Below are 22,265 nucleotides of genomic sequence, written 5' to 3' on the forward strand. Positions count from 1 at the left end.
AGAGGGCTAAGCCCCCTCTCTTTTAGCCCAGGTTCGATCTGTCTCTCAGAATCACCAGGGCGCACACACACACACCCGTGCCGTTGAAGTGCTCTGCTTCATTTCTAAGGGCAACTCAACATTCACTCCTACCCCGAGTGCAGAAAAGACAGCATCCACAGCAACAACAGCTCAGGTCTCTGCACAGGAGCTAAGCTGCCCTCATCTCCTCTGCTCTGCGGCTCCTGCGGAGTGGAGTCCTGCCTGGAGCCGTGTTTGCAGGCGGCGGCTCCCCGCGCCCTGTCTGTGTGTCGTGTCCAAGAGCTCCTGGGAGGAAGAGAGAGCCCTCCCACTCGGGGGCTTTTCCACGGTCTGTGTGAGGAGGGGCGGGTGTGTCCAGTAGCTTATCGAGCGGAAGCCTGGGGCGGCGGAGAGCTGTGCTCGTGCAGACCTTGAGGTGTCACCTCTTTGTCTGCTTTCCCGCCCCCCCTCCGCCCAAGCTCTGCTCCAAAGTAGCCCGGCAACCCCTCACACCTGCACGTGTCACAACCTAAGGTGTGGTCATGAGACACCCATGGGGTGTCGTTCTGTTCTTGCTAATTGTTTCCTGCCCGTCGCAGGCAGAAGTCCATGCGAGGAAGATGCGCTGGACAGAGCTCAGAGGGCGCAGCTGGGTGGCTTTCCTTCTGAGTGACGTTCCTGCAACACTCTCCCGCTACTCTTGGTGCGCTCATGCCACAACACAGGAAGGCTGGAGCAGGTGGCTGTAGGCTTTGTGCACCGCCGAAATAGCTCAGATGGGAGAGCGTTAGACTGAAAATCTAAAGGTCCCTGGTTTGATCCCGGGTTTCGGCATTTTGTTTAATCGCGCCCTTTGTTCCTCTCTCCAGTGCCCACTTCCTAAAGTGACGCGTCCCTTTCTCAGCCCGAAACGCAAGCGAGACACCAGCAGCAGTCCCTGCAGGTTTCCATAGTGTAGCGGCTATCACGTTTGCCTAACACGCGAAAGGTCCCCGGTTCGAGACCGGTTGGAAACAGCCTCGTTTTGCACGCTCCTGTACTTCACAGAGGTCTTGAGCGACCGGTCATTTGTTCCCAATGTATTTCCGGTGCCTTCGTGCACTCTTGTACCAAACGCACGTTCCTTCTGTACGCGGAGCCGATCATTTGCAATTGGGCTGTGCCGACAGACCAGGACGAGCTCTGTCGGCTCAAAAGCAGCGCAGGACCTGCAAGAACAACAGAAAGATTAGCATCCAGCGGGGGCCTCTCAGTGAGCCCAAGTGCTCATCAAGAATCGGCTCCAGCAACAGGGCTGGGCGCATTGTTCCATTCTCCGCCCACTCTCGGTGTAAACAAGTCCCTCCTGGTCTCTGCTTGAAATGCACTTTCCTGCGTTTGCTTTGGTGTAACTGGCTTCCCCTGCATGGGCGAATGTGAAGAAGATCCTTAGTAAGTCATTGAAGAAAACCGAGAAGAGGTCGGAGTGGCCTCTGTCGTTCATCAACGATCCAGTCAGGCAGTACTCCTCTGTAAAGCACCGTTCGTTCACCGGGGTTGTTGCGGCCACAACGCAAAGTACTGACCACTTTACGATCACAGCGAGTTACCGAGACACACGCGGCAGGGCGGAAAGGGCTGTGCTCTCTTCGTGTGACATAATTCGGAAAAGTCCTGGCGTTGCATTTCAACTGAGCCCCAGTATACTTTGACCCTTCGACACTCTGAGTGACAACTCTCTTGCGTGTTTTCTCATATTTATGTAGTTTGCTTGGTGGCGCAGTCGTCGTGGCCAAAGAACGCTTTGAAAAGCGTCAAAAGCAAGTCATTCCAAGTTAGTCGTTTGTGTTTTCCGTTCAGACGCGAAATGCTGAAATAATCTCTCGGCTCCTCGGTTGTCATTTCTGCTACATAGAGGAATCACAGCACGCGTGTTAAAAGAAGACTGTGATATTCGGTGCGTCTTGGATTAGACGAGATTAAAGAGTGAGTAGTTTTGTTTTTCTGTGATGTAATGGGACCAATGAAGAATGTGGCATTCAGACTAATGTGGAGTATTTGTTTCCTTAGGGAAATTGCCACTACCATATACTGGGGCATTAGGACCCATATGGACCGCAGGGTGAGCGCCCAGCGACAGAAACCAGATGGTACCGTGTGTCGGGCTCGGCCGCGTGCAGGACAATGACTTCACTTAAATGTTTAACTGATAAAACCCAAATGAACCAAACCTGTATAAATTAGTGGTGGAAAGGAGTCTTCTTATATAGCAAAAGGTCTCTGATCCTTTGGTAAGAACGATGGGTATATAACCCATTGTCCTCAATATTAGAAATGAATCCTTGAGCACTGCTGTTGTACCAACGGTCCATAAAAGCCTAACATTACCCTTCCTTGCATAAATTGTAGAACATGCCGTCACATTTCAGTTGCACCTCAGTAGCAGTTTGATCTATTATCACCCTACTCCCCACCTCAGAACCTTCGCTCTTCTTATTCTGGTCTCCTAACTGTCCCCCAAGCCCATCTACACTGTATGAGTGACAAGGCCTTCTCCTGTTATGCCCCCAAGCTCTGGAACTCTCTCCCCAAGGATACCAGAGTCACCTTCCCTAAACTCCTTCAAATTCAGACTCAACACCTTGTTCTGTAGAAGAGCCTTTACTGAACTGGTTCCATTCTTTACCCCTCTGCTTCTACTTTCCTTAGTACCACCATCCATGGTCTCCTCTGTCTATTGGAACTGTTTTATCCTGTGTATTCTTATTGTAATTATTTCAAGTGCTTTGCGAAGCCACCTTTGGAACCATTATATAAAATAGTTTATCCTAAAAACTTGAAGCTTTAATAGGGCATTGCAGTAGGGCTAAAAATTAACAGTGTTAGTGGGCCAGCAGGATTTGTGCAAATTATAGGTAGTCACAACGGGAGACCAGGATTCACTTGAAATTCATGACATGGGACACTGAAACAGGGGAGAGGCTTTGTGTAGTAAGCGTTCAGTCTCAATCTACACAGTCTGTGCTGCTGGTAGAGGTGGTTGTGAACACCTGTCTTCCCAGTCAAGTGCTGGGATCTCCAATTTCAATCCTAATACTTCCCGTGACTGTCCAATACTGTGAAACCAACACCCATAAGACAAGACCTCCAAGATTCTAACTGTACCTTAATTCACTGAAGTTTGGGCACCAGAATTGTTCCTCTGCTAAGGAAGGGAAGGCCTACTTTACACCAAGCCCCTGTTGACAATCCCTTCCTTGTGTTTCTTTTAGTCAGTTTGTGCAGCCTAGAATAGGACATCAGATCTCACTCTTACTGGGCACTACAGTAGCAACTGACACTCCATAAGCACTACCCCTCTAGGAAACAGGAGGACTGCCCGTATATTGAACACCTCTGTCTCTCCCCCAGTAAAAAAGTCACAATGACCTGCCCAAGGAATAGTGCGGCCATCTTCCCCCAGTACAACGCTTTATTACTCCAGCCATTTTCAGTCCTCATTGGCAGCAATATGGGAAGCATTCTTGAAAGGGGAACCCCCACAAATACTTCCCTTGAATTCCTCCACCCCATTCAAACCTATAAACCATAAAGAAACAAGGGCAGGCAGAAGGGTCTTTCACAGCTTTATTGAGATGTTGCCATTACAAGGCAAGTGGAGGCAGGAGAGTCACAAGGGCCAGGCTGGAGCCTTCATTCAGGCACCTGGGGAGGAAGGAGAACAATCCAGCTACACTGCAGGACACCACCCCTACAGGAGCTCCTCCTGCCAGACCCTACCTCTCCACTGGCCAACATCTCCAAAGTCCTCTGCTCCCTCCACATCCTCTCTGGTGCTCTCAGCATCTTCACTGGAGCTCTGAGGGTCTCCTTCCTCATCCTCAGTCCAGTCAGCTCCCACATCCAGAGGAGCTTCTACTGGTGCCACAGCCACCCGACTACTGGTCACCAGGCTCCTGGTACCTGTGGACAAGCAGCACCCAGGAGTGAGGGATCTGCTATACCCAGAGACCCACAGTCTACTCATCTAAACAGTCCCTTTGTCCAGCACGGGATCATTCCTCAGTTGTCCAAGCATGGTTGTCTCTTGGGCAGAGATGCATCCACAAGGGATAGAGAACCAGACCCACCTTCATTCCGACTGCCAGCACACCTGGACTCACAGCAGGCACAGACCTCATGGTCACCATACAGCTCCTCCCACCTGGAGGAGAGGAGGAGGACAGGTGAGGCCTAAACCTGGCATGTCCCAGAGCACCCTCAGCAGGCTCCTTGCAGAAGTACCTCTTAGCCTCCCTGTTGTAGGTGCAGGACTTGGTCCCTGGTGTTGCTTTAGCAGGAGCCACAGCCATGACACAGTGCATGTACAGCTCAGTCACTTCATGCTGCAAGAGGGAAGGTCACAGCATTAAGGGATCAAGGCCAATAGAGGGACAGAGAAAGACCTTCTGCCATCAGTGAAGGCAAGCTGGCAGCTCTAGGCACTAGAGCTGCCACAGTCTGGTTCACATCTAGATCATGGATGAAAAAGCAGACAATGGATCAGTAGAGCGAGAAGGCTGAGCAGCCTTTGAGAGCAGTACCTTCCTGGACAGCTTCTTCTGGAAGAGGAAGGCATCAATTGTGAAGCGGAGCACATCCTTCTGCTTGGAGGGGACAAACCTGGACAGGCAGCCATCTGCCTTGCTGTCCATCATGCACCTGGGGACAAGGACAAGGATGAACCCCTGCAGGCTCTCGGGGCTCCTGCCCACCTCCCCTCCCAGAAGGGGCCGTACCCCAAGTTGTCGATCACGGGGAAACGGGGCTGGGAGTGCTGGTCTGGTTTCTCCGTTACGTAACACGAGTGGATGTACAGCCTCTGCTCCGCTGTGGCAAAGTAGGCAGTGGCCTGGAAGTACATGGGCTGACCCAGGAAGTACTCATCCTTGGGAGAGAGCCGGACCCAGTGGGCTGGAGAGAGAGGCAGCATTACACCTGCACACAGCACCCCCTGCAGGCAGGTGGAGCCACTTGCTCAAGGAGCTTACAGTTGGTGGTGAGCAGGACAAAGCTGTGCTTGTTCTTCAGGTCCTTGAAGAAGGTCCTTCTCCTGGCCCAGGTGGGGACATAGCCAACCTTGTAGGAGTAGTGGAACCTGCAGGACAGAGGGGATGAGGGGCTTCTGGACACTTTCCCAGCGGCTTCTCAGCAGCAGCAGAGCCCTGCCTACCTGTTGCAGGAGCACTTGACAGGCACAGAGAAGGGAATGAAGCGATGCACAGGTGCACTGGAGGAGGGCGGGGCATAGCGGAGAGTGTTGGAGTACACCAGGCGGCCCTGGACAACCTGCAGGGTCACAGAGGAAGGGATATTCCCAGGAAAGGCAACCCCGACACTGGCCCTACTGCTCACATCGATACATTGCCTGTAGATGAAGACCCGCTTACCGATCGCTCTGTGCCGCACTCGTGAAGCCCGTAGATGAAGTAGAAGTAACTGCGTGTGGTTCGGCTGACGCTGCAGTTGCCCAAGGTCACCTCCGATGGCCGACAGCTGAAGCCGAACAGGAGCCGACTGACCCTCACGTACATCCTGCTGGAGTCGCACCACACAGCCACTCCTCGGGTGCCCCCGATGGCCGGGCGAGCCGGCTGCCGCCCTCGCTGGGGAGGAAACAGGACGCTCTTGATGTAGGCGGGTAAGGGGCAGCTGCCGGCTTCATCTTCTCCTTGTCGAAGTAGGGCGAGTACGCGTCTCTGGACACGGGAAGGCGGCGAAAGTCGGGAGCCAAGGACTGCGAGTCGTTCTCGCTTGCAGACAGGTCTTCGGAGGGCGCATCTGCCAGGTTCAAATCCTCCGACTGGGCTGCGTCTTCAGGAGCCGGGAGGTCGGCCTGGAGCGCTAATTCCCGAGAGTCCCAGCCAGCCGGTCCGGCGGAGATCAGTGCGGGGAGCCCGGCCCCTGTGCACAGGCACAGCACAAAGAGAAACGAGCGCATCGCCAAATTGACGTCCCGCTAAACTGCTACAGAAGTAAGACACATAAACCACCAAACTGTGTTGAAGCAAGAGAGCATAAAGTGTGAACGCGGTGACTAGGTTTTTATACTAGCAGGACTATGCTACCACACATGGTCGCACTGCCGCTCAATCAACACAATCAATTACACACAGAGACCCGAATTGTTCTCAGCGTCTAATTAGAACCTGCTTCCAGTCTGAGGCGGGACTCCGTGAAGCCGCCTGAACACTTTCCCGTGTGTATCTGACCCCAGCGGAGGAGTTCCACGTAATTTCGACAGAATGAAATCATCCACACGTGTAAAATTTGCTCAGATTTATTTATTGTTCAATTCGTTTCTAATTTCCAAGGACAGTGTTAAACTCGCTGTCAGACAGAGTACGGAACATGCGACACGTCCGTCCACACTTTCTTTTATCGAGGGGGCTGTTCTATCAACACGTAATTTTACAATAATAATTTTACTAATTTTCATGTGTAATTGCATGTCATATTAAAATGTGTAATACAAGCATTTCTTTGCTTCCCAGTAAAGAAATACTGATCAGCTTGACATGTTCTGATAATAATTTGTCTGATTTCTCAGAGATTGCTTTTGCTTTTCGCAGCACTGAGAACCAATGGAAGCCCGTTTCCGCCAGGGAGTAAAAAAAAACGCACTATGGTATCTCAGAATTGTGACTTAGAATCTCAGAATTGCGACCTAAAAACTCAGAATTTTGACTTTATATCTCACATTTGCGACTTCGAAATAGCCCCTATTTCATTGTCTGTCCTTTTGTTATTGTAACGGATTCGGGTTCTAGGGCTTGTGCCCTCACCGCTCCCACCCTACTTCGTGCCTCACTGTATTGGCTTGAATCCAGGCCTTGCTAGCTGAGCTAAAGAACATTTTAGATATAAAGTCGGAGTTCTGAGTTACCAAGTCGCAATTTTGAGTTACTTAGTTGGAATTCTGCGATACCATAGCGCGTTTTTTTAACTCCCTGGCAGAAACGGGCTTTCATACATTTCAATTAGTCTGATCAGTGTAGGACAAGTTAATGTAGAACCATTGCTATGTCTGTCTCTTGTTTGTATATAAATGAATGTCTTTGACAACTTAATGTTAGTTTTTAATTTAGTTTTACGATGTAGGTCATGCGTTAACATATGCACAAGCATACAAAATGTCTCCCTCCTGATTCAGCTCATGCTCCATAGGAGAGAAGCGATTCCTCCTGCTTCTCGTACAATCATATTAGAACAGAAGCCCGTGTCGCCCAGCTCTGATTCAAGAGTGACTCGCATCTTCAGCCCTTTTTTTATTCGTGATCCTAATTTTCTTTAGTTATGATCAATATTGAACTTTTTCTAAATAAAACGACAATAATCAAACATACAAAGTATTAGGAGTTGACAGGGTGCCCCTTTGGAATAGTCGTCAGAAAATGTGAGAAAAGGAAAGTTACCTAAGCTCTCACACACAGCATTGGAGATTGGAATCTGATTGTAAAAAAAAAAATTACCTGTCTCCCCTTCATTTAACGTTGGTGTTGTTTTTATTTTACATGTTGTTAGCATTTTAATGAATTGTTAAAAGATTGATACACAAATCGCTAAATAAGAAAACGTAAAAACCCAACTGTAAGCAATTGACCATTCATATTCCTGAATTTTAAATCCCTGTGTTTATCTGTGTCCAAGTGCCTGGTGCAGCTATTTTGAAAGCAGAGTCTATGATTTATTGCGGAAGCGCATTGTTGCCACCCAGGAAAAAAATCTTAATTAATAAATACTGTAACGCAACGGGGGCTCAGGCGGGCGCCCTTGCCGCATCTGGTGGGCCCCATCCCGACTGGAGGCTCGACCCCGGGACTTCCGCGTCTCTCTACAGCGACCTAGCCCCGTGAGCTAAAGAGAGATCTCTCTACAGCCCAGTAGCTGTGGTCCTGCTATCACAGGGAAGGGCGGTGACGTCACCCGCTCTGGTACGCCGGCTCTTACACACACTGCTTGTCGGCCGTAAGCGTTACACTCTCCCCCGCTTAAATCGCCGTCCCCGGCGAAGGGCTATCCCGCCCCGCTTCTGACACCAATGTAACGCAACGGGGGCTCAGGCGGGCGCCCTTGCCGCATCTGTTCGGCCCCATCCCGACTGGAGGCTCGACCCCGGGACTTCCGCGTCTCTCTGCAGCGACCTAGCCCCGTGAGCTAAAGAGAGATCTCTCTTTAGCTCACGGGGCTAGGTCGCTGCAGAGAGACGCGGAAGTCCCGGGTTCGAGCCACCTATAATTTGGGCCGACCAGATGCGGCAAGGGCGCCCGCCTGAGCCCCCGTTGCGTTACAATACCAAATTATCTCCTAATTACGAGATAGCAACGATGTCATTTGTGTGTATGAACAACCTGTTACATTTGCAATGGCAGTACCTACAGGCTATCGAAAGGTTTGCTGGCACTGTGGGTTTAGTTTTCCTGACAATGTGCATGCTGAGAAATGTGCACGGACTGACTTTCTTCTCGCAATGAAAATGTTACCGTTTGTACCTCATGTAAACACAGTTCTAACCATTACCACACTCATATATATCCTGAATCAAGAACGAATGTGACCTAGAATCCATTGTACCGCTTCAAACTGAAAGTCAGATATGTAGTCTCAAAACTACATAACTCAGGATTTTTTTTCCCTTGATGGCAGCATTGGCTTCTGTTATTTAGATTCAACCACTGAAGAGGTTGGTTTTGTGTTTTTAGCTATTGAACATAACTGGTAAGTTTAAGTCAGTTCTTGTAACTCTTTCCGCTCGAAAGCGCTGTATTAATACCGGCGCACCTGTCTCCACAGGAAATTTATTGCTGTTCCAAAACCAATGTACTGCAGCTTGTGGCCACGTGTTCCTGCTGTCAGCATGTGATACCATGTTCTTCCACCGCTAGAAATATTACTGCTCTAGTACAGGAGTAAAAAAAGAAACAAATGCAAACACCGTTTAGAAAAAACACACACGTCTCAGGCCTTAACTATGACAAGGATGGGATTTGAACCTAGACGAGCAGAGCACAATGGATAAGCAATCCAAAAAGTGACTCCTGTTTAATTTTCTTTTCGCTTGTTCGATTTGTAGTACGCACCTCAATCCTTACAACCGGCAAACAAAAGGGCTTCATGTGCCACAGCATTCTGCTGCAGGTACGGTTTGCACCGTGTATTGGGCGAACCCGAATGAAATATTTCAAATATGTGAAGAATTTCATGAAACCTGAAAAAAGAAGATCACAGCCAATGTCAACAATTCGGAGCCTGTAGGTAGCTTCAACAGAACAAAACGATCTGAAGCCGCAATTCTTGTGACACTCTACGCTGTTGCTATTACTGCTATATCTGCTGCCGTTGCTTAAAACTCTACTCAGCGGGCAAGTTAGTTGTACAAGGAATAGACTACTTTGAGCTGTCCAAATTCCATTATGTGAATTTCAGCTTTTTTTTAATTAATAACAGCATTAGTAGTACAATGCGTGCTCAGAAACGTTACTTATTAGCTTATGAAGCAATAGTGTTTCGACAATTTGCGGTCTTCAAAAAGTAAACGCTGAAGTTTTTATACTTCCTTGTGAGCAGATCACCTTTGATTTAGAAAAGGAAAACTTACTCCCCTGTTGCTTTCATTGCAATATCTGAATCGAGACCCAAGCGCTAAGAAAGCTGAAAAACGCAGAAGTCATAAACCCGATTTTAATTTAGATACACATTTTCTAATGCAGCCTTCATTACAAGACAGTCTATTTCTCGAAAGCGTGTTATGTAAAAAAGAGAAAAACGAAAATATGTGGATGACAATATTTAAAAGCTGAAGATTTTACTTTTGAGAAATTGTCATTTTATGTATCTAGACGCTTTTCAACCACTGCTTTTAGAACTTTGCTGTGCTTCCTGAATCATTTTCAGTGTTATAAACTGGGTGTGGAAGTAGCGATCACTTTGTAGAGCAGTTGATAGACTGGAGCTGTTCAGACTACTCTTCTTATTTCTCAAATGCTTCCATCATTTTTCTTTCACACTAGGACGCGAGTGTGCACATGTGTTTGGTTTTCGTTTCACTGATTCTCATTGAAGATTTGTGAATTAAGGAGGAAAAATCAGTTGCTTGGGAAAGCAGAAGGTTTGCTTCTCAACGATCTTGAAGACACGCCCATGTAGTGCAGCGTGTGATATTTGTACTATAAAAGACCAAGTGCTCAAAGTGACGTCTGCGTTTACCGTTTAGACTTTTCATCTCGGGCGCACTTTTAGAAAGCAAAGATAGAGCAGTTGTGTTGAATCACACTGTGACAGCTGTCAGCAGAGTGGCGCAGCGGAAGCGTGCTGGGCCCATAACCCAGAGGTCGATGGATCGAAACCATCCTCTGCTATACACACCGTCAGTCTAATGAAGTGAATTTAAACTGATTTTTTTCTCTCGTGTGTGTGCAAGCTTCACACTTACTGTATTCGTTAATCTTTACCAATAGCAGATGCCCAAATGTATCTTTGGTTGTTCTGCGATCCTTCATAGTTTCCTCAATTCCTTCAAATGAACATCCATATCAAAGCAATTATGTATATATATATTACAATTAAGGTACATATTAAAAATATCAACGCACATTTGTATAATGCTCATTTAATAATGATTGTCAAGGATTGTCAAGTTCTCCAACAAATCTGTGTTCTAATTTTAAAATATTTTTGCTAAGGATACAACGGGTGTATAAATGAATTCTCCCAACAGCCAGTTAAAGAAAAATTCCACACATGAGGATGGTTTCTTGGACATTGACTTAGGTACTTAATTGTTTACTTGTTGTAGTTGCACACGAGTAAAACACGAAGATTTCCTGCAACATTCAAGAGGGTTTGCGAAGAAATCCCTTCAATTTTTAGCGGAGATTATGTTTACATCATCACAATCTGAAGCGCGTCCCTGAGTGCGTTTGACCCAGCAGCCCTTTGTTTAACAGCTGCACAGGGACACATTCCCATTGCTTTTCACAAATCACTGGCATTTTTTTGCAGCATTTCTTCTGTCCTGAGAAGCAAGATTTGTATTTTATCTTTCAGAAGTTGTATGAATTTCTTGAAGTTCAGAAACAAATTGTTCCAGAAAAGAAATGAACACTTGCTTCAAAGTAAATCAAGACGTATGTGTCTCTTGCTGTGTGTGCTCTTATCTGTCCATCTCTCGCTCCTCTTCTCTCTGGCAGTCTGTGTAGAGTATCTGAAGGGGATGTAACACCACTTGGAAAAGAAGAAAAATTCTCAGGAAAAATTCTCAGGCAGAATAAAAAATCATTATTCTCTTCTCAGTCAGATTCACAGCTCAGACTCACACTCAGACAGAAGCTCAACTCCGTACTGCTCTCTATCCTCACAATCCAGAACTAGAAGATATTCAGACAATCAGTGCTGCTACATGAACAATATCAGACAGAACAGCCTGGACTCATGTCACATTTCCCCCTTTTATCCTTCCTCCCAGCCCTCTTAGAGACATAAAAGACCTCCTGGTTCTCCTCTCTGTGAACTGGGCTCAGGGGTCACTGATCTGGCAGTTGTGGGCTCTGTTCCAGGTTGAAAGCAAGAAGGTTCTATTAACACTTTCCAGGACTTCCAGCCCTTCAGTATTACTTTCTTTACTGTATGTCAGCCTCCCAAAATGTTTATAAATGTTTTATAACACATATGAGTGTGGAATTATCTTATTATTTATATATAGTATTTATGTAATAAACACCAGTAGTGACACTATGATCAGTATATTGATTATTTGTAGCCGATGGTCCGATGGTCGTGTCTACAATAGTGACCATTTGACCAGTCTGTAGCTCTGGGCAGTGGGACTCAGATCACACAGAAGACCCGTCTGTGTGTGATTCCATACGAGCCCTGGGATTCAGCTACTCTAACAAATGTCTCATAGACCGTCTTATAAATTTACAATTAGATGAAGTCATGTAACAGTTTTACAGATAATTTAAATAATCAGACAGCAGTTTTGGCAGTGGATACATCTCCACATGGGGGAAAGAAACTGAAATATATGTGCTCACTGTGAAGTAGGAAGAGGTGGTCAGACAAGCAAAACAACTTTGCAAATAATGTGAAGTGACATTGTTTTGTGTCAATCAGCTCACAGATTTTGCTTCATGTGCCTTAAGCTGTGCAATTTGTATGGTTGTTGAATGAGATTGGTTTCTTCACAAGCCCAGTCAATTGCCCAGCTTGCCGACACACACCTTCATGAAGACTCTCTTTAAGATTTCATTGTCAAGTCGCCTCCTTTGCATACAATAGTAGCACCGACACTAAGAGAAAGGATGAGAAATGGCGTTTATCAAGCGATTGCAGTGTTTGTTTGACTGAGGATCCTTGTGTGCTGAACTGGCCTCTGGAGAAGTGTAGTGCAGTAAAACAGAAGGTTTGTGTCACTCAAGATTGTTACAGAACAGAACAATACAATTACAATACTTTTGTGAGAGTAAATATTACTGGTGCATCACAGTTCTTATAATGGTGAAAACAGGAGCACCTTCTCTACATTTTTGACTGAAGTATTTAAACGGAAAGAAATAATATCACTATGCAATTCATAAATGCAATTGAGCTCCTCTAAATGTTCTAGTCTGATGAAACAATGTATAGAATTAGGTGACAATATCGGAATTAATTCAAATGCACAAGATTAATTTTCAGCAACAAAAAAAGTGCTCGGAAATATTTTACAAGAATGAAACCTAACATTCACCTAAATAAACATTCACCCTCTACATAAGTAGAGAACAGTAGGACAGAAGGTTAGTGTCACTGGACACTGCGTCAGAGAGGCCGATCTCTTCTCCCTCATTATGCAGGCTTACCCACTCATGATGAACTGTCCTCCAGTGATACTCAGCTGCCATCATCGACTCAGACATGACGTTCATGTACATATTATACCTTAATATGGCACTGCGTTACAATAATTTGATCAAAACAACTGGTGAAAAAATAATAATCAAATATTTCTTTCCTTCTTTTAGTAAAGATAAAGACTTTGTCCAAAAAAGAAGCATTTATACCTTTCCTCTCCTACCAGCCCTTACAAGTCACCCAGTTTTTAATTTAGAGCTGGATTAAAGCTCTAGTCTCTTTGGGGGTGTGAGTTGGAATCCCACTGCTGCCAAATATCTCCAACTATCTCAGTGTTAAGAAGCAAAAAACACACATTTGCTGCAGAAGTAACAGGAGAATTTGTGCCATTCAGCCTTATAGCGTGATGTCATTTTCTCATGCTCATTTTTAGATGCTTGTGATCGAATCTATGATTCTTATGAGTGTGCCCTCCATAAAGGTAGCAGATATAACGTGCCACGTTTTCAGAGAATCGCATTAAATACAGGTCAGAAGAAGGCGACAAAGTGTCCGCTAGGCAGTTCAGCGATTTCAACAGTGTTCTCTGTTGTTTAGGTCCAGAATGACACCCGTTACAACACACAGTGTCAGGCATCAAAAAGACTTCCCAAAACCCTGATCCTCTCCTTGATCCGGTGATGGCATCCAGACATTTCCTGCAACAAAGCCAGGATACGATCTTCAACAACACAAGTGAAAGGCTAATTCCCAACCTTTGCAATCCTTTGCAAAGAAGGACCGCATGTGCTCAGTGTTAAATGCACTGTTCATTATTATTAATCATAATAATAATAATCTTTACATTATATAGTGCCTTTAAAGGTGGCTTTCCAAAGCGCTTTACAGAATGAAACCAATAAAGTTAAAAAAATACACAAGATAAGCAGGATGAGAATACACAGTTAGAGGAGACAATAGATGGTGGTATTAAATACAGTAGGAACAGAGGGATAAAGAATAGTTCATTAAAGGCTCTTCTTTGTCAATTCAATGAAATGTTTCAGAAATGCTGAACGATTGATGTGTTTCACGCGCAGCGCGGGCTCTCCTTTGCTTACAAATATTTTTTTTCCACCAATTTACTCAACTACGATTTTTGCTGAGCATTTTGTTTGATTGCTTCCTTTTGTATACTGCACTGATTTCTGTATTGTTCAATTTCCCTGTTGATTTTAATTTCTTGTTTTCTAAGACAATCAGACCAGCTGTTCTGACCATACCTTGCACTGGAGCCACTCTTTTCTTTCCAAAGGCGTGGAGAGAGATGCTACTGCAGGTAACACCCCATGAGAAACATCATGAGCATCTGTAAAAGCTCTCTACCTGCCCGCTCCCCACACCGAGGTGTGTGAGCAGGGATTTAAAGGGACATTTTGAAGTGTAGAAACATTTTATTGTTACATACTTTTTCTGTGCAGTTAGTTCTCCTTCAACTCCGCCCAACAACAGAGGTCAGTTTTAATACAGGAGTAAAGGCACATTGCACATCTGCAAAACATCACATACAGGTTTAGGGAGAGCTACATCAGTGATTGGAAGGTAGGAAGTTTCGGGTCACTTTTTTATTATAGATTCAAGCAGCCCTGAATACCTTTTCAAGAAACATTTCAGAATCCCAGTCACGTCCAGTATGATTGCTACACAGGTCTACAGTATACAATCAGAATACTGTTTGTGCGTTATATAAAACACACCGCCCAAAGTATTTCTAAAACAGGAATTACACGTTTCTGAATGCGCCCTCCTTTATAAATAAAATAAAAGGTCTGAAGCCTGCTCCAAAGAAGCACTATATTCAGAGCTGACAAAGAAGTGATAGGAAACATCTCGGAAAACGAAGGTGCAGTCATTTCCAAGCATCGCACAACAAGAGCTGAACCCACCCGACGTTCTCCAAAAGAGTAAGGTGTTGGGAGTGTGGCTGGGTGGTCTAAGTGCTGGGTTTGTGCTCCATTTTCTTCGCTGGGTTAGGTTTGAATCTTGCCGCTGCTAAGTGTTGGTGGGTTAAGACCTTCCTTCTATTGCGAGTTCAATGGGTAAAAGCTTTGCTTGACAGTCTGTCGAGAGACTGAACTAGGTGTTTCAAGATAGTCTTTGTCAGCTTAACATCAAGGCATAAAAAAGCCTCATTTTGTGTTCCCAACAGCAATGCTCTTTGGTCCCTTCAGCATTATGCAGGGAACAACATCTGCCGTGATCACTTTTGAGTCAGTGTGAATCGTAGTGTGCCGCAATTGTTTTTTAAATTGGTTTTGTAGGCATGGTGCATTTTTCTGTGAAACTTGAATGCTGTGCTTTTTCACGCAGAATCATCGGCAGGAGCAAAGCTTATTCAATCTTTGCGCACAGCACTCCATCAGAAATACTTTGTCAAAGTTTTGAAGAGATTGTGGGATTCTCTGCACACGTTCACATCGCGTACCTCAGACAACAACACCATTCGATGGGAAGTTGATTCTGCTTCTTGCAGTTGTCCCTGTGGTTGCAGTAGTTACAAAGTTGCACTTTCCTCCACCTTCTGCTATAGTATTCACTGGGTGAGCTTCATCATTTGGCTCAGAAAGGTCAACTGTGCTTCGGAAAAAATCAGCTGCAGTGTCGTTATTTTGTCGGTGAGTATGGCTGTCTTTTAAAGCACATGAAAAACACGAGTTTGTGGATTTCTCCAAATAGCAACGAATTCAGTTGTGCAGTGCTTTACTGCTTTCAGAGGGTCTTTTATCAACGCTGCTATAGTAGAGAAGTGACATAATCACAAACACAACCATTTGTGCTGGCTGTTTCACTAAGTATTAAGCTTTTTCAACTATCACATGATTTTAACTAATTTATCATGATCTCCAGGAGAGCACCTCGCACTGCTCACTGAGCTGATGTACAGTATGTGCCCATTTCTCAAAAATTAAATATCATCTGAACTGATTTTTTTCTATTTTAAATGCTTTCCTACTCTTTTAATATTTCAGTTAAATCTTGAAGTACTTTCCATTGATATTAATCCTAGTCCCGATGAACGATTCTGGGACATGGTGTACCTTGAATAATGTTCTTATAGGTTTCAGTTTGGAAAAGTGCGCTCTCCAGAAGCTACCGAAACCTCCAATGGTCGCACAAAGCTTAATGCAATAGCAACGTTTGGGGTTGAAAAAGAATATTACTTGCTATGAATACGAACCCTGTTACAGGAGGCGCGTAAGGACTATTTTAGCTCAGATCATCAATTTATCTTACATTTCTACTCCATTAATATCGCTATTGAGTGCTAAAGGTAGGTCCTAGCAATACTTCATGAGATCTTCTTAAGAAAACTTAAAAAAATAGATTTCCAGTGCTGAACAAAAAGTAAAAAATATCGATTATGTGCAACTGATAAAATCTCTCTTCCAGGGATGTTGTAGCCACATGCAAATTACTTTATCAGCTTTAAAAGTTTCTTTTGCATTTATAAGACGATCAGCATGACACTCAAAACATACCTGTATTCAGTAAGCACTGAGTCTGCTGGCTGAGCAAGTTGCCTCCTCTACACACAATAGCAGCCCTGAAGCTAAGATAAATGAAGAGAAATTGCTTTTATTGGGCACTTTTCATATCCGATGAGCTTGACATCTCCCAAGGGCGATGGAGTTTTTTTGTGACACTGCTTTTCCCTTTTTTCTTCTTTCTGTACTCTGATGGGAAAAAAAAAAACAAGAAATCATGTAAGGGAAAAATGTATTTTTTTTCATGGAGAAAACCTGCACCAGGAAATGTTTTGTTTTGAAGAAGTGATTTAACATGATACATGACCTAATTTACTGGAGTAAATGCTCACACTGCAAGGTCTGCTTTACTACAAGAGAGAAGTAGAGTGAAAGATGTCATAATTTCACTGCGTTGTTCAAGAAAACATCTTTTTCTTTGAATTCTAAATCAATCAGAATTTCAAAGTGACACACAAACCCTTTGTCTGTATTAAAGAGATGATATTTTAAAACTGATAAAAATGTAGAAAACACGTTTCTCACTTAGAAATTTTAGATGGGATGGTGTATTACTAGTTGCAGCGCTGAACTTACCATGGTGCAATTCAGTTACATGATTGGCCAGTGGTTTAATGGATAACGCGTCTGATTTTGCATCATGAGATTGTAGGTTCGACTTCTACCGGGTTCGTGTGTTTTTAAATCAGGCTACTCAGAAATAGATGTCCATTATGTGAATGAACCGCACCTGAAAGCAAACGTTGGTCAGGTTTCCTTCTTTCCAGCATGAAATAGCAAATCGTTACAAAAAGCACCAGCTAATGTCCAATAGCGTTAGTCATTTTAATTAACATGAATATACTGTAAGGTCTTGGTACATGGGATTGGATTTCATCCACAATTTAAAAAAGGGCAAATTATATTTACAGGCTTCAGACACTTTTTAATACAAAAGTGACCTAAAACTCTGTAACTTTCAGGTTAGTTTGAACCTGTAATGAAAAAGGGGCCTGAAACTTCCATTCTGTGATGTAACTGTCTCTAAAGTCGGACGTGATGTTTCACGGATGTGTAGTGTGCCCTTTCTCTTGTCGTGTTCAAAATGACTTGCTGTGTAATTTCCTGAATGCGTGTTCTGTACTGCTCTGTTATTTCATTTAGATTATCTATGTGGTGTACAGATAAAACCAAACTGCATGGTATAATTTCCGGGTTCGGCACCAGCTGAACCTGAACATACATCAGCCAATCTCAACATGATTTGAACACACAACCTTCTGATGTGGTATCAGATGCACTACCGTTGCACCACAAGGTCACTCCTCGTAAGTGCTTTTAATTCCCCCAAGGAGAAAAATCAGCGTCCCTGAAAAAGATTTTTTTTTCATTCTCTCCTGTGAGAAGCGTCGCTCTTCCAACGAGGGTCTCTTCTTCCCAGACCACAGATTATTCTTCCTGTCCGGCTCTCATACAGAGAACAGACACACTGTCTCCACTAATGTGTTTACTACATCTATAGATCTGACCCCCTTACAGCCCTGATATTCCTGGACAGGATCCCATATTGAGCAGTATTTCTCGCGTTGTGAACTTACAGTGTGTACACAATGTACTTTATACATAAAGTAAGTGTTTTCGTAACTCTTGGACGTTTTGTGAAAATATTACTGGCATGTCAAAATCGCCCCCTCAACTGAACAGTTCCACCCCCCTCAGTTTTGGATAAAAGGTTTGGATAAAAAGTTTTTGAACACTTTCACTTACTTAACTTGAGCCGTAAAAAATAGTTGTACTTTGTCAATGGTCAGATAACTATACTAACCCCGAATTCACAGTTACTACATCAGACTGTTTGATGTGCAGGGGGCTATCCATCCAGGAACAGCACGTTACATAGTGTCTATGTTTTGGGGTGTCAACATTATTATGACCTTATTTGCTCAGGTGGACCAATGGCTTGCAGTAGTTTATCCTTATACTTTCAATCGTTATATAACTAGGACTGTAGTTATAGAAGTTTGTACTTTCTGTTGGTTTTACAATGATTTCTTAATGATTCAGATCCTCGTTACCGTTGATGTTGTTGAAAAAATGAACACATATGGTTGATGCTCCAGGCAAAAATAATCACGTGAGTTCTGATGAACGTGGAACTGTTCTTCATCACTAAATACCAGATTGCTTGTCGTTATCTTCTAACATGAAATACTAATCAGTGGCATGCTTACGAGAATTCACTTGGATGGTTGCAACGGCTCCGTTTAAACCAAAATATCACTGCCCCCCTCAGGATTTCAGACCCCCCCCTACAGATCATTCCCCTGGCGCCAGTCCTGGGTATAATGATGAACATAGCTGCCTTGCAAGCAGTGAATCCGGGTGTGATTCCCACCTGACCCATCGACAAACCTTTTCCAATGAATCTTTGATCGATTTAAAAAAGTCTTGAAGCTGGTAGGCTAGAGAAGAAGCACTGTTTGAGTGCACTGAGGAAAATGTGCTACTGTGCTGTGCTGCTCCAGTAGCGCAATTGGTCAGGTTGTGGTGCTTTTGTAGTGGAGTCATACCAAGGTTGTGAGCTCAATCATCACGTGGAGTAGGTTCCGTTTTCAGCTGCAGAAACGTGCTGTTGAATTTAAGTTGGTTCTTGTGTTACTTTTTCCTCTCAATGGAGCTGTATTAATGCAGGCACACCTGCTTCCATGTCAAGTTATTTTATCATTGCTCACAAACCAACACACTGCAGACACCTCTGATATTGTCACTGTTTGTGGGCCACATGTTCCTGCTGTCAGCCTACCATGATCATACACCTATAGAAATATTATTGCTGTAGTACAGGAGCGAAGAAACGAAACGAAAGCACACCAAGTTTAAAAAGGTCAAAATGTGTCAAAGCCCTTCCTCGAGGAGGATGGGGTTCAAACCTACTTGTGCAGAGTATCATGTACTAAGAGGAGAGTGCTTTAACCACTAGGCCAACTCCATACACACTTTATCCCCCTCCGGACATGAGTTGGCCTCTTTCCCCATACTCAAGGGTAATTTTCCTCTTCCACCTACAATTTCAACATTTACCTTGTGAGATGTCAAACCACAGAGCCTGTGCTGCGCTTCAGTGTTAGCCGTAGTGGACAGCCCATTGAACATAAAAAGCATATTGAACTCCTTTGACATAAGCCATTTCTCGTCACTTGCTCAGCGAGCAGGCTCAGCGCACACTGAATGCAGGTGTCTCAGAGCAATTGAGATGTGTCCAAGTGGCTGTAAAAGGGATATCTGATGCCAATGCCATGGCTTAGTTCTCTGGTTGGAGTATTCTCGGTCGCATTTAATGGCAACGTCATGGCAACGTCAGCTCAAACCACCAAATGGAGACGGGCGTGCCGACAAGCTGACCCTGCTGATGCAGGATTAACACTAGGATGCGAGAATGCTGTGGCTTAGTTGGTTAAAGCGCCTGCCTAGTAAACAGGAGATCCTGGGGTTGAGTCCCAGTGGTGCCTGTCTTGCCACACAGTTTATCATTATGGACAGCAACATGCTTCTACATTAAATTTAATGGAAGTGTTCATTTAATTTTTGGAGCAACTTGTTTTTAAAAAAATCCATACAAATTGCAAAAGATAAAATACTCATCTGTTTTGTCAGTGCAGAGGAATTACTGCCAGCTGGCAAGGAAACGAAAAAGATTTTTTTGTCTTTAGCCAAAAACCTGTGAATGTAGAAGAAAGGTGATGTGCGTTAGTTTCTATGGCACAGTCAGTCAGCGTATCCTTCAGTTAAACATAACGTTGGTAAATCAAAAGTCCCCAGAGACGCATTTCAAATTAATCCGACCTCAACACCGTCTCCCCTAAATGTGATGGGGTTTCTTTGGATGTCCTTAAGCATCCTGATAGTTGCAGAGATTTCAAACTTTTGGCACAAGTCAAACTACAAGAAGTTAATAATTGAGCGCCTAAGTCAATATCACGGGAATGTGACTATGTAAACTTAAATAGTATTCAAAATATTGCAATTTTGTTGTAGTTTAAAAAGATATTTTAGCTGGGGATCCTCAAATGATGAGGGTAGAAAAGAGAACTATTCGACACCATCAGGAGTGCTTAACGTGATAAAAGTGTTTTTTAATCACAAAGTGAAAATAGTGAATTTGTCTTTCACTTAGGCGTTCATTAAAAGCTCATTAAACAATGAAGGAGAGGCTCGTGTTCCGAATTCTCTTCGTGTCTCATTGTCTTGCTTTGATTTTCAAAATGTACACTGTTGGCTATTCACTCTTCCTAACACAATTAAAGAGCCGAGTTTAGTTCAGAGGTAAAGCATCTCATGCATCGTTTTCTATCACCAGCATCTCCACTCTGGATTTCTTTTTAAGCGCGATATCTTTTCTGTGATTTCTTTCGTTTGAATTCCCTCATGTGTGAATTTCAGCGCGACACATAAACTCGTTTGTCTGTTTTAAAGAGATGCAATTTTTAAAACAGACAAAATGAAAGACTGTTTAACTAAATACACATAGAAAACGTACACCTAATTGAGAAAATTTGGACTGGGGCGATTTATTATTGTAGCGGCGCAAGCTCATAGTGGTGCACTTGAGGAATGCGGTACAAGGGCCAGTGGTGCATTGGATAACGCATCTGATTACGGATCAGGAGACTGTAGGATCGTAATGCTCTTAAACCCAGTACCATAACCGTAGTGTGTTCAGTCCTACACAACCTTTCTATCGACTGAATAAGCCTCCTGTTCCATCTCCATCTTCTTCCCACACATTCCGGCTATTTCAGCACCGTTATTGTTGGACCACAGTCACAGATACGTAAGGGACACTATTCTGAAGAACCGTCTTAAATAAATAACGTTGCAAAAGGTAACAATAAGGGTTTCTTAATGTAACCTTACATTTGGCCGTACAGTACAATTTTCTGTACCCTCAAAAAACTAAAAAAAAAATATTACTGCTTTCTCCTGAGAAACACAAGTTTAGTGTCAAATCACAATAAATAATACAACAAATATACTAAATTAACACCCAGATATGACAACACACAGCTATGACAGAACACATTGAAGACTTAAAAGCCCTTTAAATTTTTATTTCCTTAATTTCCATTCTCTTCCCTCCCCAGGATAACTGAAAACTAACTATAATAAAGACTGTATATGCATTACTTGTAATACAGCTACTAATAAAGATATACATGGAAGTTAATTATTAATAAATAACACTTTTATTAATAAATACGTGTTAATATTTATATATATATATTTATAAATATTTGTGGTGTCTGGAAAGCAATTTTAGTTAAATATAATAATAATTTTCAAGCAAGTGGTGCATAACCTTGTTACTTAATGAGTACATTATTTCCATTACAAGACAGTTCTAATGTGATCAATTGTTCTGCTTAGTCCGCTACTGAGTTGCTTAAAACCTATGAAGAGGTGGTTTAAGCTAGACTCCTAATGCAGTAACATCTAACGGGCAGCAGCTGTTATGTTAGGTTTGTTGCAATTGAGAACAGGTTTAGTACAGAGTTGCTGACAAATTTCAGCGGAGTTTATTGAATATAAGTTTATTGCAATTGACCCATTGTAGCTACCAATCAGCAGCAAGGAAAAACAGACTTCACCTGTGCCTGTCAAAAAAAAGGAAACAGAGTAGTAGTTTATGTGGTAATTTCAGGTACTGTACAATGTAAGAACTAATGTTAACTACTCCCATAGTAATGCGTGGGGTCCTATCAATAGAAAAAAACAATTGTTGTAACCCGAAAATACAACAAACACAAAACAAGAAGTCTTCCAGGAACCTAGGTAAATCCCGGTAGTTGTCTAACAACTACGAAAAAAAAAAAACAAACGCAACAATTTCAAAAGAAAAAGAACATTAAAAAC

At 43.6% G+C, this 22,265-nt stretch overlaps 1 protein-coding gene and 1 non-coding gene across 2 annotated transcripts; one reads left to right on the top strand and one right to left on the bottom strand.

Annotated features, from left to right (window-relative positions):
* The first annotated feature begins 761 nt into the window (after nt 1-761).
* On the top strand, nt 762-834 carry trnaf-gaa (transfer RNA phenylalanine (anticodon GAA)). Its single transcript has one exon. It is a non-coding gene; the product is annotated as a tRNA-Phe (tRNA).
* Nucleotides 835-3,592: 2,758 nt separating this feature from the next.
* Nucleotides 3,593-5,085, bottom strand: LOC138242840 (zona pellucida sperm-binding protein 3-like). Its single transcript, XM_069198419.1, has 7 exons — nt 5,010-5,085; nt 4,758-4,932; nt 4,563-4,680; nt 4,264-4,364; nt 4,110-4,183; nt 3,760-3,942; nt 3,593-3,684 (listed from the first exon to the last, which is right to left on the bottom strand). Exons 2-7 carry the CDS (start codon nt 4,880-4,882, stop codon nt 3,677-3,679), a joined length of 609 nt encoding a protein of 202 aa, XP_069054520.1. The 5' UTR covers nt 4,883-4,932; nt 5,010-5,085; the 3' UTR covers nt 3,593-3,676.
* Nucleotides 5,086-22,265: the final 17,180 nt, after the last annotated feature.

The sequence above is a fragment of the Lepisosteus oculatus genome, chromosome 14, assembly GCF_040954835.1.
Source record: "Lepisosteus oculatus isolate fLepOcu1 chromosome 14, fLepOcu1.hap2, whole genome shotgun sequence".
In the NCBI taxonomy this organism is placed as follows: Eukaryota; Metazoa; Chordata; class Actinopteri; order Semionotiformes; family Lepisosteidae; genus Lepisosteus; species Lepisosteus oculatus.